The sequence below is a fragment of the Elephas maximus genome, chromosome 3 (genome assembly GCF_024166365.1).
Source record: "Elephas maximus indicus isolate mEleMax1 chromosome 3, mEleMax1 primary haplotype, whole genome shotgun sequence".
NCBI lineage: Eukaryota > Metazoa > Chordata > Mammalia > Proboscidea > Elephantidae > Elephas > Elephas maximus.
Genome location: NC_064821.1, coordinates 122,657,546 through 122,671,464, shown reverse-complemented (window position 1 = coordinate 122,671,464; position 13,919 = coordinate 122,657,546). Strand labels below are relative to the sequence as shown.

Here is a 13,919-nt window from a genome sequence, read left to right as displayed (position 1 = left end):
ACTGCTCTATCAACCATTCCCTCATCTCTCTGCCTCTCCTCAGGCCTCCCTATTCCCTGATGCACAGCAATACTGAAATTAGGCCAATTAATAATCCTACAATGACCTCTAAGTACTCAAGTGAAAGAAAAGTCACACATCTCTTACTTTAAATCAAAATCTTGTGAGAAAGTTTAGTGAGGAAGGCCGATATACGGTGAAAGCTAGGCCTCTTGCACCACTTAACCGAGCTGTAAATGCAGAGGAAAAGTTCTTGAAAAGAACACACGAATGATAAGAAAGCAAAACAGCATTACTCCTGATATGGAGAAAGTTTTAGTGGTCTGGATAGAAGATCAAACCAGCCACAATATTCCCTTAAGCCGAAGCCTAATCCAGAGCAAGGCCCTAACTCTCTTCAATTCTATGAAGGCTAAGAGAGGTGAGGAAGCTGCAGAAGAAACTGCAGCACATTATCCAGAAGATCTAGCAAAGATATCTACACTGAACAACAGGTGTTTCAATGTAGACAAAACAGCCTTATATTGGGAGAAGGTGCCATCTAAGACTTTCATAGCTAGAGAAGAGAAGGCAATGCCTGGCTTCAAAGCTTCAAAGGACAGACTGATTCTCTCGTTAGGGGCTAATGCAGCTTGTGACTTTAAGCTGAAGCTAATGCTTGTTTACCATTCCTAAAATTCTAGGGCCCTTAAGAATTATACTAAAACTACTCTGCCTGTGCTCTATAAATGGAACAACAAAGCCTGGATGACAGCACATCTGTTTACAACATGGTTTACTGAATATTTTAAGCCCAGTGTTGAGAACTGCTGCTCAAAAAAATGATTCCTTTCAAAATATTACTGCTCATAGACAATGCACATGGTCACCCAAGAGCTCTGTTGGAGATACACAAGGAGATTAGTGCTGTTTTCATGCCTGCTAACACAACATCCATTCTGCAGCCTATGGATCTAGGAGTAATTTCAACTTCCAAGTCTTATTATTTAAGAAATGCATTTCATAAGTCTGTACGGCAACAGGTATAGCTGCCAAAGATAATGGTTCCACTGATGGATCTGGGCAAAGTAAATTGAAAACCTTTTGGAAAGGAGTCACCATTCCAGATACTATTAAGAACATTCATAACTCATGGGAGGAGTTCAAAATATCAACATTAACAGGAGTTTGGAAGAAGTTGATTCTAACTCTCACTGGTACAGGTTTCAGTAATGACAGTCACGAGGGTCTTCATCGGTCCAACAAATCTTACTATTTGCTAAATGCTAAAAGAAAAAGATAAGAGTGGAAAGTATGTGGGTCTTTTGTGACCTGTTTTTATTAGTTTATGTGAAGGCTTCCCTAAAAGATGTATTCCAAGACTGTCCTAGCTATTGTCTTTTTATCTCAGGGCCCGGTTGATGTGTTCTTGTGAATCCTTGTGAGTACAGCTGCAGCTGGGTCACATTCTCTATGCTTAAGGGTAGGGAATAATGGCTACAATATTATCCCTTAAATCATTCCCTCCTTTTGATTGGAGATTGGAGATAACACATCGATGAACAATACCCAGACTTGCTTGAGCTCCTAGATGGTAGCCATGGCAGGCTCTTTATACTCATGGTGCTGGTTTTTCACCAGATACCATCTGGTTCTTCACCAGGATCTTAACTACGAGTGATGTTCTCATCAATTTCATTGCCAAAGTGAGCAGGCTCAGTGTACACCAACATTTTAGCCTGAGACCTTCTTTTGCCTTTTAAGTGTGTAAGACAATAGAAGATAAGTTTTATTATGCTTAATACTATCAAGATACAGACTAAGAATATTAATACTCCTCGAAAAAAAATATTTTTTTTTGCAATAGTGATCTAGTCCATGTATTTATTCCTGATGGTGACCAACCAAATGTTCATTATTGAATACATGATTAGCAAGATAATACAGGATTGACCTCCTGTTGGAGGTCACCACTTAATCTCTTTAGAACATTCTAAGTGTTCTTCCTAAGGGCAAGCTGCCCTCTTTGGTTTACCTATTAACAGTCATGGGTCACTTTCTCAGAAGCAGAAGTGGAACCCAAGACAAAATGGAGTCTGCGCCATGAGGTCAATCTCCTCTGAGAACCTGGTCTCTTTAAGATACATAAATTTCCGCATAGTAAGGGGTTAATAGTTTGATTACAAACATTAGACAGGTATTTCATATGACACTGTCTTAAAGGCCAGTTATAATAATTGCTGATTTACCCTAAACATAGCTCTCAGTCTGATCTTTGGAGTCAATTTCCCAAAACAGACCAGAATCTTCAAAATCACAATGCCCAGAGCAAAACGGTCTTATAGTTTATCTGGACCACTGTTTGACTTAAAAGTGGCAGGAACCAGTTTTTTCCTCAAAACTTGAGGTTCAAAGGACACCCAAAGGTGATGGCCTATATGGGTTACCCTAACCTCCATGAAAGCCAGAAATCTGAATTTCAGGAGAATTACAACTTTTTCATGGTTCCCTCCTTTGGATCATGATCTTACTATAGAATCTTTGATGAAAAATGTGCAATAATGGTAGCTGAGCATCGTGTGGTTTTTAAGATCTCAGGTACCGTACAGCAAACTAGGAGGTAGAATAGAAGTGCAAACAATAATATTAGACCAATTGTCTAAAATAAACAATGAAACCGTGACGCTAAAGGCAGCAATAAAGTATTTTTTAATTAAGGTATGTACATTGTGTTTTAGACATAATGGACACTTAATGGAAACTGTGGTCGCATAGTGTTTAAGACCTATGGCTGCTAACCGAAAGGTCGGCAGTTTTAATCTACCAGGCACTCCTTAGAAACTCTATGGGGCAGTTCTACTCTGTCCTATAGGGTTGCTATGAGTCAATATCGACTCAACAGCAACAGGTTTGGTTTTTGGTTTGGCACACTTGATAGACTACAGAATAGTGTAAACAACATTTATGTATACTAGGAAGCCAAAAAATTTGTGTCACTCCCTTTATTGCGGCACTCGCTTTATTTCTGTGGTCTGGAATGGAACCTGCAATATCTCTGAGGTATGCCTGTGTACACACTGAGCATTTAATCCATATAGCAAAAAAATAGAACAGACAAAAATCCCTGCTCTCATGGAGCTTATATTTCATGGGAGAAAGGGAAGACAGACCATAAACAAAATAAATAAGTAAAATATATAGCATGTCAATTGATGATAACCACCAAAAAGAAAAAAATAAGGGAAGGAAGAGGGACAAGGAGTGTTGACAGCAAGGGAGTTGCAAGTTTAAGTAGATGATTAAGGAAGCCTCACTGAGAAGTTAACATTTAAGCAAAGGTAAGAAAGTAAGCTATATGGCTTTCTATGGCTTTCTAGGGGAACAGAATTCCAGATAGAGGGACAGCAGCTGCAAAGACCCTGAGGTAAGGGCATGTCTTCAATGTACAAAAAACAGCAAGGAGGCCAGTGTGCCTGGAGCAGAGAGCATAGAGAGGCAAGGTCAAAAAGTAGTAGAGGTGAGGAGGAGGTGAGATGGTATTGGGTTTTATAGGCCTTTACAAAGACTTTGACTTGAGATGAGAAGCTATGGAAGGGTTTTGCCCAGAGGGGTGAAATGGTGTGCTTATATAATTAACCAGATAAATCTGAGAATCAACCGTACTCAGGGAAGGGCAGAAGCAGGAAGACTTGTTAAGAAGCTATAACAATAGAGAGGACAAGAAATTGTGGAATGTTCACACCAATGAAATATCATAAACAGTGAATTTTTTTTTAATTATGGTTATGTGCCAATATGTGCAAGAACCTCAGAAACAAAATATTGAGTGAAAAATTAAGTTGCAGAAAACTACCTACAGCAGGAGTCTTCTATAAACTACTTAAAGCTACATACAGTAGTAGTCTTACATTTTTATAAAGCTCAAAAACAAGCAAAATTAAATAATGTATTTTATTGTGACATTCAAGTATTATAAAACAATTAAAATAAGGAAATGATATACGCAAAATTCAGAATAGCTGTTCATTGGCAGAGGGAGGCAGGGGAGTATGTGATAGGGAAGAAGATCTCAGAGGCAAAATCATAGGATCTTATGCTGAGTGTTGTATTCACATGACTTTATTTCACTATATGCTTCATAACCTACATCTGCAATACATATATTTTGTAGGCATCAAATATTCTGTAGAACATATTTTAAATAATTTTTTAAAAATACATTCGGAAAGCAGCATCTGAAAGAGATTTCTCTTACATCCTTTAAGAGAAACAAATGTCCTTTCTATTCTACTCTTGTATCTCTCTCCGTGGGCCTCACCCTCTCACCTCATATCTACGAAACACCCGTTATTTTGCAGTTAGGGCTTTTAAAAGCAGGTGTCTTCATTATTGCTGGGACATTTCTAATACCTAAACCAAACTCATTGGTCATGAAGATAAATAGACCTGTTAACTTTATGTTTACTCTCACTCCATCTAGCGCATGTAAAAACTCATTATAAAGTCTGAAATACAGAGTCTTGTGGAAAATATAGCAAGTCCATGTTTGCCATGCCTGAGCACAATCTTTAATAAGAACATGCTTTTAGGTAATTCTAACAAGACTTGATTTTACCATTGAAAATTTTTCAAAAGGACTTTTTTCTCCAATTTAATAGGTATTTTTAATTTTTTTAAATAAGTTACATATATTCCTGTAATTCAAATATCAAAAGGTATAAATTTTATACAGTGAAAAATGACCTCTCATCCCTAATTCCCTGGCCACCAAATTTCCTTCCCTGGAGATTTAAAAAAAAAAAAAAAAAAGTTTCTTAAATATTTTTCCAGAAATACTGTATGTGTATACAAGCAAACATATATAAACATTCTTTTTACTTCCTATTATACAAACTGTAGCATACTTTCATGCCATTTTATACCTTGCTTTCTTCAGTTAACAAATACCGATCACTCACTATCACTAAGCTTTCTTCTCTTTTTATGGTAATATAGTATTCTACTTTACAAATAATTTACAAACCATGATTTATTTAACCAGTCCCTATTGATGGACATTAAGGTTGTTTCTAGTCAAAAGGACTTGTAAAGCTAGATGTTCCTCCAGTTATCCAGATAAATGCTAAACACATTTACATTAAATGCAGTAGCACACTTAGACTACTAGGTCCAAATAAAATATTTATTATGTGAATATGAATCCTGCCCTTGTAGAAATTACCGTGGTAATCACTTTCATGAAGATACGTGTGATAAATGTATAGCTTCTAATTCAGAAAATAACATTTTGTATGAGCCCATTTTTGTTTTCTTTTTAAGGAATATGGCACTGTTACCGAGAGTACCAAAAACTTCAGGCAAGCTCAACTTCTGAATTAACTATATATGACATCGGGATTCAGACTGATCTCAGCATCTACTTTGAACTGAAACAAACATGGTTCACATTTAGTGAGTGGGTTTTAAAACTAATTTTGTTAAAATTGTAGAAATGAGAAAGTATTTGTGTGTGTGTGTGTGTCTAAAGGAAAGCTTGAGTTGGTGAAATCTGTTAAATGCATTTACCATTACTGTCATTAAAGCTAAATGTGCCTATATTCCTACTACTCACCCAAACCAAACTTGCCAGCGAGTCGATTCCAACTCATAGTGACCCTATAGGACAGAGTAGAATTGCCCCACACAGTTTCCAAGGAGCACCTAGTGGATTCAAACTTCTGACCTTTTGGTTAGCAGCTGTAGCCCTTAACCACTATGCCACCAGGGTTTCCATATTCCTACTAGATACCATAAATGGAAAAGTCACTGAGGGGAATTTATTACATAATCTAAAAAAATATTATTTTGCAATAATCTTGAACTATTTGCCTTCAATTTAAAATGGTTTGGGTGTGAATATTTATAATCATTAACCTGATATCCAAGGAAGATTTTTAAAAAGAAATAAACACTTGATTTTTCAAACTTGTTTTTAAATAGGAAAAAAAAATCAAAACAATTTGTTTCATAATAAAGACTTTTAAACTCTTTGTTATAGGAATTGGAATTAATAAATAACTCAAATTTACATTTTTAAAGTGTTTATTCAAACTATTGAATTGGTTTAGGTTCATATCAACAAATTTTTAAAAGCAAGATGATTTCAGAGATGGCTTTAATTCTATATTTCTAGAATGGTTTTCTAGAATACAGCCCTGGAGGCATAGTTGTTAACAGCTATGGTGGCTAACCAAAAGGTTTGAATTCACCAGGCACTCCTTGGAAACTGTATGGGGCAGTTCTACTCTGTCCTATAGGGTCATTATGAGTTGGAACCAACTTGAAAGCACCTAACAACAAAAATCGTTTTGTCATAATATTCCTTGCATTCACAGGATTCATATTCTTTAAACAAGACTTTAAAAATAATCTTTAATTACATGTTGCTTTAAAAAAAAAATCATCCTAATATTGTTGCAGTTAGAGAGCCAGGCGAGACATTCTAGTCAGGATCCCAGAAAGAGCCTCAAAGGCAGCAATAACTTCACGGAACATCATGATTCCAAGTATGGTTTCCACCTTCATAAATTTAAAACCCTGGGTAGTACAAACAGTTAAGCATTTGACTACCAGCCAAGAGGGCGGCTGTTCAAACAAATTAAAAAACTTGATTTTACCATTCCATCCAAAAGACATTAGGCTTTCAAGGTCAGGCTTGCCATAAACAAACATTTACATTATTTCACTACAGTGCCATTTCATTTGTTTACACCATGAGGATACTCTTTGTGACCAAAATGAAGATATATCCCAGCTAGAAGCCTTTTGAGGAATCAAAGTATATGCAAAGCACGATTACCAATGAAAAGCTTTTTTAGCAAAAGGGCTTGGATAGCTGATGCCAACCTTGATGACTTAGCTCTGCTGCACAGAAGCCCCTGCTAGATTACCTATACCAGCCAGATTCAGTTTTTCTCTTTTTTTTTTTTTTTTTGGATAGTACTAGATCAAAACGGTAAATTCTTGCTCTTTGTCTTCCCCATCTCTAGCTCTCATGCAGACTGGTTCCCTTCACTTAACATACTATTTCTTCAAATACGTTGCAGAATTGTTTCATTAATGGCTTTTTCCTTTTAGTTACATAATTCAGGCATCCTGGGAATTACATTCCTGAATTTGAGTGATTCCATATCTCATCAACCATCTACTTACTGTTATCTGTTATTTCTAAAGATATCTTATCTCACCCATTATGTATTGAAACCTCTGGTTTTACTCTCAGGTGGATTTTTAGTTACAGATATTGTGGTCACCCCACTGTTGTCTCTTAAGGGCCTTTCACACAAAAATCATTAAGATCACCAGAATCTGCCATTGGAAAAATTAAGAGAATACTTTCAGGGAAATAAAGAACTTTCTTTTCTTTTCAAATCTAGCAATATTAATCTTTCCTCAAATGAGCCTTAGCTTTTATAATCCATTTATCAGAGATTAATTAGTTACATGTCTGTATTTGAAAAAATTCAAGGCACCTGAGACAAGGGCAATATGTGAAATTATACTCACTGACAGAAACATTGAGAATAAGCAGAGTTATAAATAAAAATATATGTAATTTTGATGAGTTCTGGATTATTTTAGAAAATGGTTCTATTCCCCTCTCAGCCATTAACTAACTTCATGACCTTGGGTCCATCTCTTAATCGCAGGCCCCAGTCTTCTCCTCTGTAAAGTTAGAGAGTTACATCAGCTGCCCTGTCAGGGTTGAAAAAAAGTTTCTATTATTTGCTCTTATTCAAACTGCTGACCTTTTGGTTAGCAGACAAGCTCTTAACCACTCCAGAACCAGGGCTCTCATTCAAACATGAGATGGGCATATAGATATATATGTCCAAACGATATTTAGTTAAATTTCTCTAATATAACTGTTTCAAATATACTTTTGGAAACATCTAAGTTTGATATACAATCTCAGGGTATAAAGTATTCTGATATATCACATTTACTTGGTTTCATCCAAAGAAGATAATTATTTTAGCTTAATATGGTTATACTCCACAATTTTGGACTCAAGTTAGTGTTTTAAGAGAATAGAATGTGCATGAAAACACAAACACATAGTTAATAAAAATAAGACACAGAAGCAAGATGACACATTACTAAGATTCTCCCACACCCCTGGGTTAACTGATTTCTGTTAATATGGTGGTATTAACTGATGTGTAATGTAATATCAAATCTTAGTGGCATAATAATAGAATTAAATAAGGATCTCCCCATCACTGGAAGTGTTCAGCCATAAGCAGGAAACTGTCAAGGATGTTGCAGAAGAGATTTCTTCATAAGTGGAATTTAATTTAGGTTTCCATTAAGTTTCATTTATTCTTCCAGATTCTGTTATAGCAATGCTACACTTCCTCAATTTTAAGACCCACACTGTAATGATTAATTTTATGTGTCAACTTGGCTAAGCTATGCTGGCCAGTTGTTGGATCAAGCACTACTCTAGATGTTTCTGTAAAGGTATTTTGTAGATGCGGTTAACATTTACAACGAGTTGACTCTATGTAAAGGGGGTTACCCTCAACAATATGAGTGAGCTCCATAGCCTCATGGGACAACTCAGTCAACTGGCATAAAATAGTTCACAAAAATAATGATCTGCATCCTAGTAAAGTAAGTAATGTACGGAGTCTTAAAAACTTGTGATCAGCCTTCTAAGACACAACTATGGGTCTCTACTCACCAGGAGCAAGACAGTAAGAAGGTAACCAAAAGCTCAGAGAAGAAACAAGTCTACATGAGCCACAATCTCATCTACCCTAAGAACAGAACTAGGTGGTGCCCAGCTACAACCACTGACCATTCTGACTGGTGTCACAATGGATGGTTCCAGCTAGGATGGGATAAAAATGTGGAGCACGGCTCAAATTCTTATTAAAAAAAAAAAAAGCTGGACAAACTGGAACGGTAGAGAACAGAGGACTCCCTGAGACTATCACCCTGAGACATTTTTAAACCTAGAACGGAGTCTATCCCCTGAGATCACCTTTTATAGAAACAGCAGAGTAGCACACAAAATAAAGGATATTACCTGTACGATTGGTGCTGTACTTAAAAACCATCAAAATGAGACAAAAAAATCAACAATTACTCAGAAGCAAAGGCAAGAAGATAAGGGGGCAGGGAAATTAGAGCACTGGAAGTGGAACGAATAGAACAAAGTTAAAGAGAATGTTGGCACATTGTGATAAATGTAACTAATGTCACTGAACTATTTGTGCAGAAATTGTCAAATGGAAACCTAACTTGTGTAAACTTTCACCAAAAACTTAATAAAATATTATTTAAAAATAATAAAATCGGATGAGCGGTCTCATCCAAACAGTTGAAGACCTTAAGAGCAAAACCTGAGGGTTCCTGGGCAGAAGGAATTCTGCCTCCAGACTTTAAAATGAATATCTTACCAGGGTTTCCAGCTTGCACACCCTTCTACATTTTTATGAATGTAAATCATTAGCTAATGTGAGCAAATTCCTTAAAAGAAATCTCTATCTCTCTTTTTCCATGGATGAAATGAAATCTGTCCCATTAATTTGCTCAATTCAAGGTTTTAATTTAGATTTCTTAGCATTTCTTGGAGGTTTTGAATGTAAATTTCTAAGACTGGCATTTTCAGAAAGGTAGCACTGTTTAAATTTGAAGCGTCAGAATTGACAGAAATGATTAAAAAGGTCAACCCTAACTTTTGCTGAATTTACTTTTTGGGCTGATTTGTGTCATAGACCTGATTTTTTTTTTTTTTTAAGTGATAATCCTCTGCATCGTTGAAGCAATTATCACCATCATGCTGATCTTCCTCAGGAACCGAATCCGTCTCGCAATTGCCCTGCTGAAGGAAGGGAGCAAGTAAGGCCCTGGGTAGAAATTCAAATCAAGTGTATCAATCAAATCATTCACTGTCCATTGCATAGATGCCCCAGACTACTTTCCCTTTAAGAAGAATTGTTAAAGATACTGCTTTCCATTCAAAAAGGCTTTTCAAGTTTGGATTCTACCACTTACTAAAAGGTCACACAGAGAAGTCCTTTAATCTCCCCAAACCTCAAGTATCATAGTATAAAATAATGACAAAACCTGCCTAGTCTACTTACTTTTGTGTGTGTGTGTGTGAACACAAAATGTATGTTAGCAGAATAGTATACATGTAAGCAAGTGCTAAAGTACTGTATAAAAGTTAGTTATATGTTATATTATTTCCATACTTGGTCTGAGATTATTTGCAGAACTTTAAATCACCATAATTCTAGGCAGCCAATTATGTGATATTACCATTTCTGTATGAAATTTGCTAATAGGACAATTGCTTCTAGTGGCACCAAACTATACATTTTCTTTCTACAGCCTGTAATTCATAGACACTTTATACACAGAGCCATTTTCATTTTTTAAAATGCTGCAAGATAGACATATTAAATGTTCCATAAAATTCTTGCTGAGAGGTAATAACACCTACAGCTTCCAAACTGTTCCAAAAGGTCACTTGAGGACAATAAACTTGAATAATTCGTGAGAGAAACAAGGAAAGCATTGCTATAAAGCCAACAGTTCATGCTCTCTATTTAGAATGATGGAAACTAAGTTGTTAATGACCAAGGACCAAATCATTTTAAACAATTTTTAAAGATTATTTTAATAAAATTACCATTTATAATAATAATAATGCCGCCTAAAGCCATTGGTTTAAATACTTCACAAGCAATTTGTTAAATTAAACTCTCCTTCCCACGATAACTGAAGCACTATCATTAGTCATTGGAAACTACTGATTTACTGGGTTTATTTCTTAAATAGTATGATATTGTGCAATTCACTGTAACTTGCCCAACTTGTTTGTCTTTAACAATATGTGTATGTAGCTTAGCATTGTGGGAAAAAAGTCTTAAATTCTAATTGCTAGTCTTTCAGGGGGAATCGGGATTTTGATTCTCCTTCTGGTGAAAATGATCCCTTAAAGGCCGCTATAGCTGTGACAGGTTGATATTTTGCTGAGAAGAAAATAAGACCTGGAATAAACAGGTGTGAGAATACAAGGTAAATGTCTAGGAATGCTAAATAAATTCACTTAAAGGTAGTATATGGACAAAGGAGAGAACAGCATAGCACAAATAGGCAAAGAAGGTAACAAATGCAAAAGGACTGTGAGATATATCAAAGGTAGGATAAATTAGGAGTAGTACTAGTTTCATCATATTTCTCAGTGGCTATATCAAAAAGTACTGTCATATGCTGAAAAGGACTTTCAAAGGGAGCAGTTAGGAACAGGGCAGCTAGGATGGTGAACATTTCATAAATCATGTCCTATGAGGAAATACAAAGAAATGATTATCCTAGAGAAGGAAAGAATAAGGAATCATTTGAAGAGTTTCCATGTGGGAAAGGTGGTAGGATGGTCATCTCTTCCTCAGAAGGCGGTGGAAGTAAGTTACAGGCAGACAGCTATAGAAGAACTTTCTAATAATTTGATTGTTAAGAAAATAGAATAAGTAGTGTCATGTAAAAATAAGTTCCCATCATTCAATGTGGTCACCAGAGGCTGGTGAACACATTTCAAAGATAGAATAGAAGGGATTCCTGAATTAGGGAGGGATTCCTGCAGTTGAATAGATGATCTTCAAGGTCCTCTCCAATTCTACGAGTCTAAGAATCTAAACAAAGGGAAGAAATCTCATGACTATATCAGGTCTTCATGGATCAGACAGAAATAGCCAAAGAGAGAAGTTTGGGGGAAAGTTTGGCAAGAATTATACATGAGCATTGGAAGACTATCCATAAATTATTTTAAAAAATAGAAATTGACAAAAAAGTTAAAACCAACTAATATGCCAGAATGATAAGGAAAAAAAAAAGAGAGAGAGAGAGAGAGGTAATGGTTACTAACATTGTTCTTAGAACTAATTCAGTCTAAGGTTTACTTCTAGTTCTAACAGAAAACAATTTAATTGAGAAACTATAATTCTGAATCATTTTGAATTTCAATTTTTTGTTTATTTCAGAGCTATTGGATACATTCCCAGTACATTAATTTATCCAGTTTTAACTTTCATTTTGATCTCAATCTGCATTTCCTACTGGGCCGTGACAGCAGTGTATCCTTTGGTAATTGACCACTTTAAACCTCGGGTCCACATTACTCTTCTGGAGCCATGAGTTTGTTCCACAGTGTCTTCCATACCTGGGAGGACTAGGAACATCCTAAAGAAATAACTTAATTTTTTTTTTCCAAACTAAAAAATTTCCATACACTGATGGAATTTTTCCTCAATTAGTCATATGGTAGATTTTGTTTTGTCTTCATAGTGGTAGGTCTCCTTGGCAATAATCTAATAAAGCTGTTATATATTTTATTGTTTTTAAGGGACAACTCAGTACAGCTGGCCCAGGTCACATTAATCTGGTTCTGAAAAATGGATGAGCTATTAAAATATTACAATAATGGTCATTTTTGAAGTTAATATCTCCATAGATTTTTGAGTCATCTGCATTCTTTTCTTGTTTGTTCATTCATTTTCAACCTAATGATAAATAATTTATCCTTAATCAAGATCGCTCAGTTTCTTGGCTACATCAGGGACACCTATATATAAAGTCATAACCCCTGGGGGGCAATGTGTACATGAAAATAAAACCTGTGACCCAGAGGTAAGTAAAAGAAACTCTCTCATTTACCTAGTTCAGGACAGAACTCTACTATATTACACCTTGCAGTTGTTCATACCCTGAAAGAGAAATCCTGTGCACTGATGGGGATCACTGCTGAGAAGGGAAGGGATGGGCAGGTGGTATTGGGAGAGCACTGAGAACAGTGGGCAGAATGGAGTGAAAGCACTATAATTATTTCCTGAGATCTCCCTTGTCCTATCATACATCCAAGCAGCATGCATGGTCAATGACAAGACTATAAATGTGAAATTATGTAGTGGGTACACAGAGATAAGCATATTATGGCAAATGTGATATCTTATAGAACTCATTAAAGATTTATAGATATAATTCTTCAGTAAAGAATTATATAAAATGATGTGGTAGAAAATAGAGTAATAGCAGAAGCTAATCGAGAAAAAAATACAACATGCAGTTGGGGGCTAGAAGAGAAGGCAGGGAAGATGTAATGGCAGCTAATATATTCTCTATATGTTTTATTTTATTTTTCTGAGTGCAGATTTTTAATACAACTGAAATTTACAAAGCTTGCCCTGGGGCTATGTGTAACTTTGCTTTCTATGGTGGAAAGAGCCTGTATCATCAATACATCACAATCTTTCAGTTATACAATCTATTTGCCTTTCTCTGGCTTATAAACTTTGTCCTTGCATTGGGTCAGTGTACCCTTGCTGGTGCCTTCGCTGCTTATTACTGGGCCACAAAAAAACCTGATGACATCCCACCATTTCCACTCTTTACTGCATTTGGACGAGCCATAAGGTAAGCTCTATGGTGAACCCTACATCTATCTTTCCAGTTATGTTTAGTGTGCTTATAATTCAGTCTTGGCTGATTAATTCAAGTGACAACATACAAATGGGTCAAAGGTAAGATTCAAGATCCATGGATGCCCACTGGCTTTGCCTGGTATCATAGTCACAGTTTTACCATCTCTATCCATACCAATATCCTTCTAAATGCCGTAAGGCCACTAGAGAGGGGCAGAGGTAATGGAGTAACCAAATTAAAGGATTAACCTGGCTCTATCAACTCCATTGCTCAGCTCAAATACCCTATTTTATGATGACAAGCTACTTGTATTATTTTTGTTGATGAAGAGCAAGACGAATGTATATGGTTTAAAATCCTCTTTGGAGGCCTTTATCAATCTGAATAAAAGAGGGCAGAGGCTCTTTCCTATTAATCGTTTCTATCTGTAAAAATTGTTCAACCAGCAACCTTTCAGTTAGTAGTAA

At 36.0% G+C, this 13,919-nt stretch overlaps 1 protein-coding gene across 4 annotated transcripts in view; it reads left to right on the top strand.

Moving 5' to 3' along the window:
* The window catches only part of SLC44A5 (solute carrier family 44 member 5), a 521,479-nt gene that overhangs the window by 478,560 nt on the left and 29,000 nt on the right, over positions 1–13,919 (top strand). For 3 of the 4 annotated variants that reach the window (XM_049875594.1, XM_049875592.1, XM_049875595.1), the window contains 5 exons: positions 5,299–5,430; positions 9,768–9,867; positions 12,015–12,107; positions 12,573–12,660; positions 13,181–13,443. In XM_049875594.1, the coding sequence (XP_049731551.1) occupies positions 5,299–5,430; positions 9,768–9,867; positions 12,015–12,107; positions 12,573–12,660; positions 13,181–13,443 (676 nt within the window). The remainder of the gene's footprint in view (positions 1–5,298; positions 5,431–9,767; positions 9,868–12,014; positions 12,108–12,572; positions 12,661–13,180; positions 13,444–13,919) is intronic. The other variant, XM_049875596.1, reaches the window with a different exon arrangement.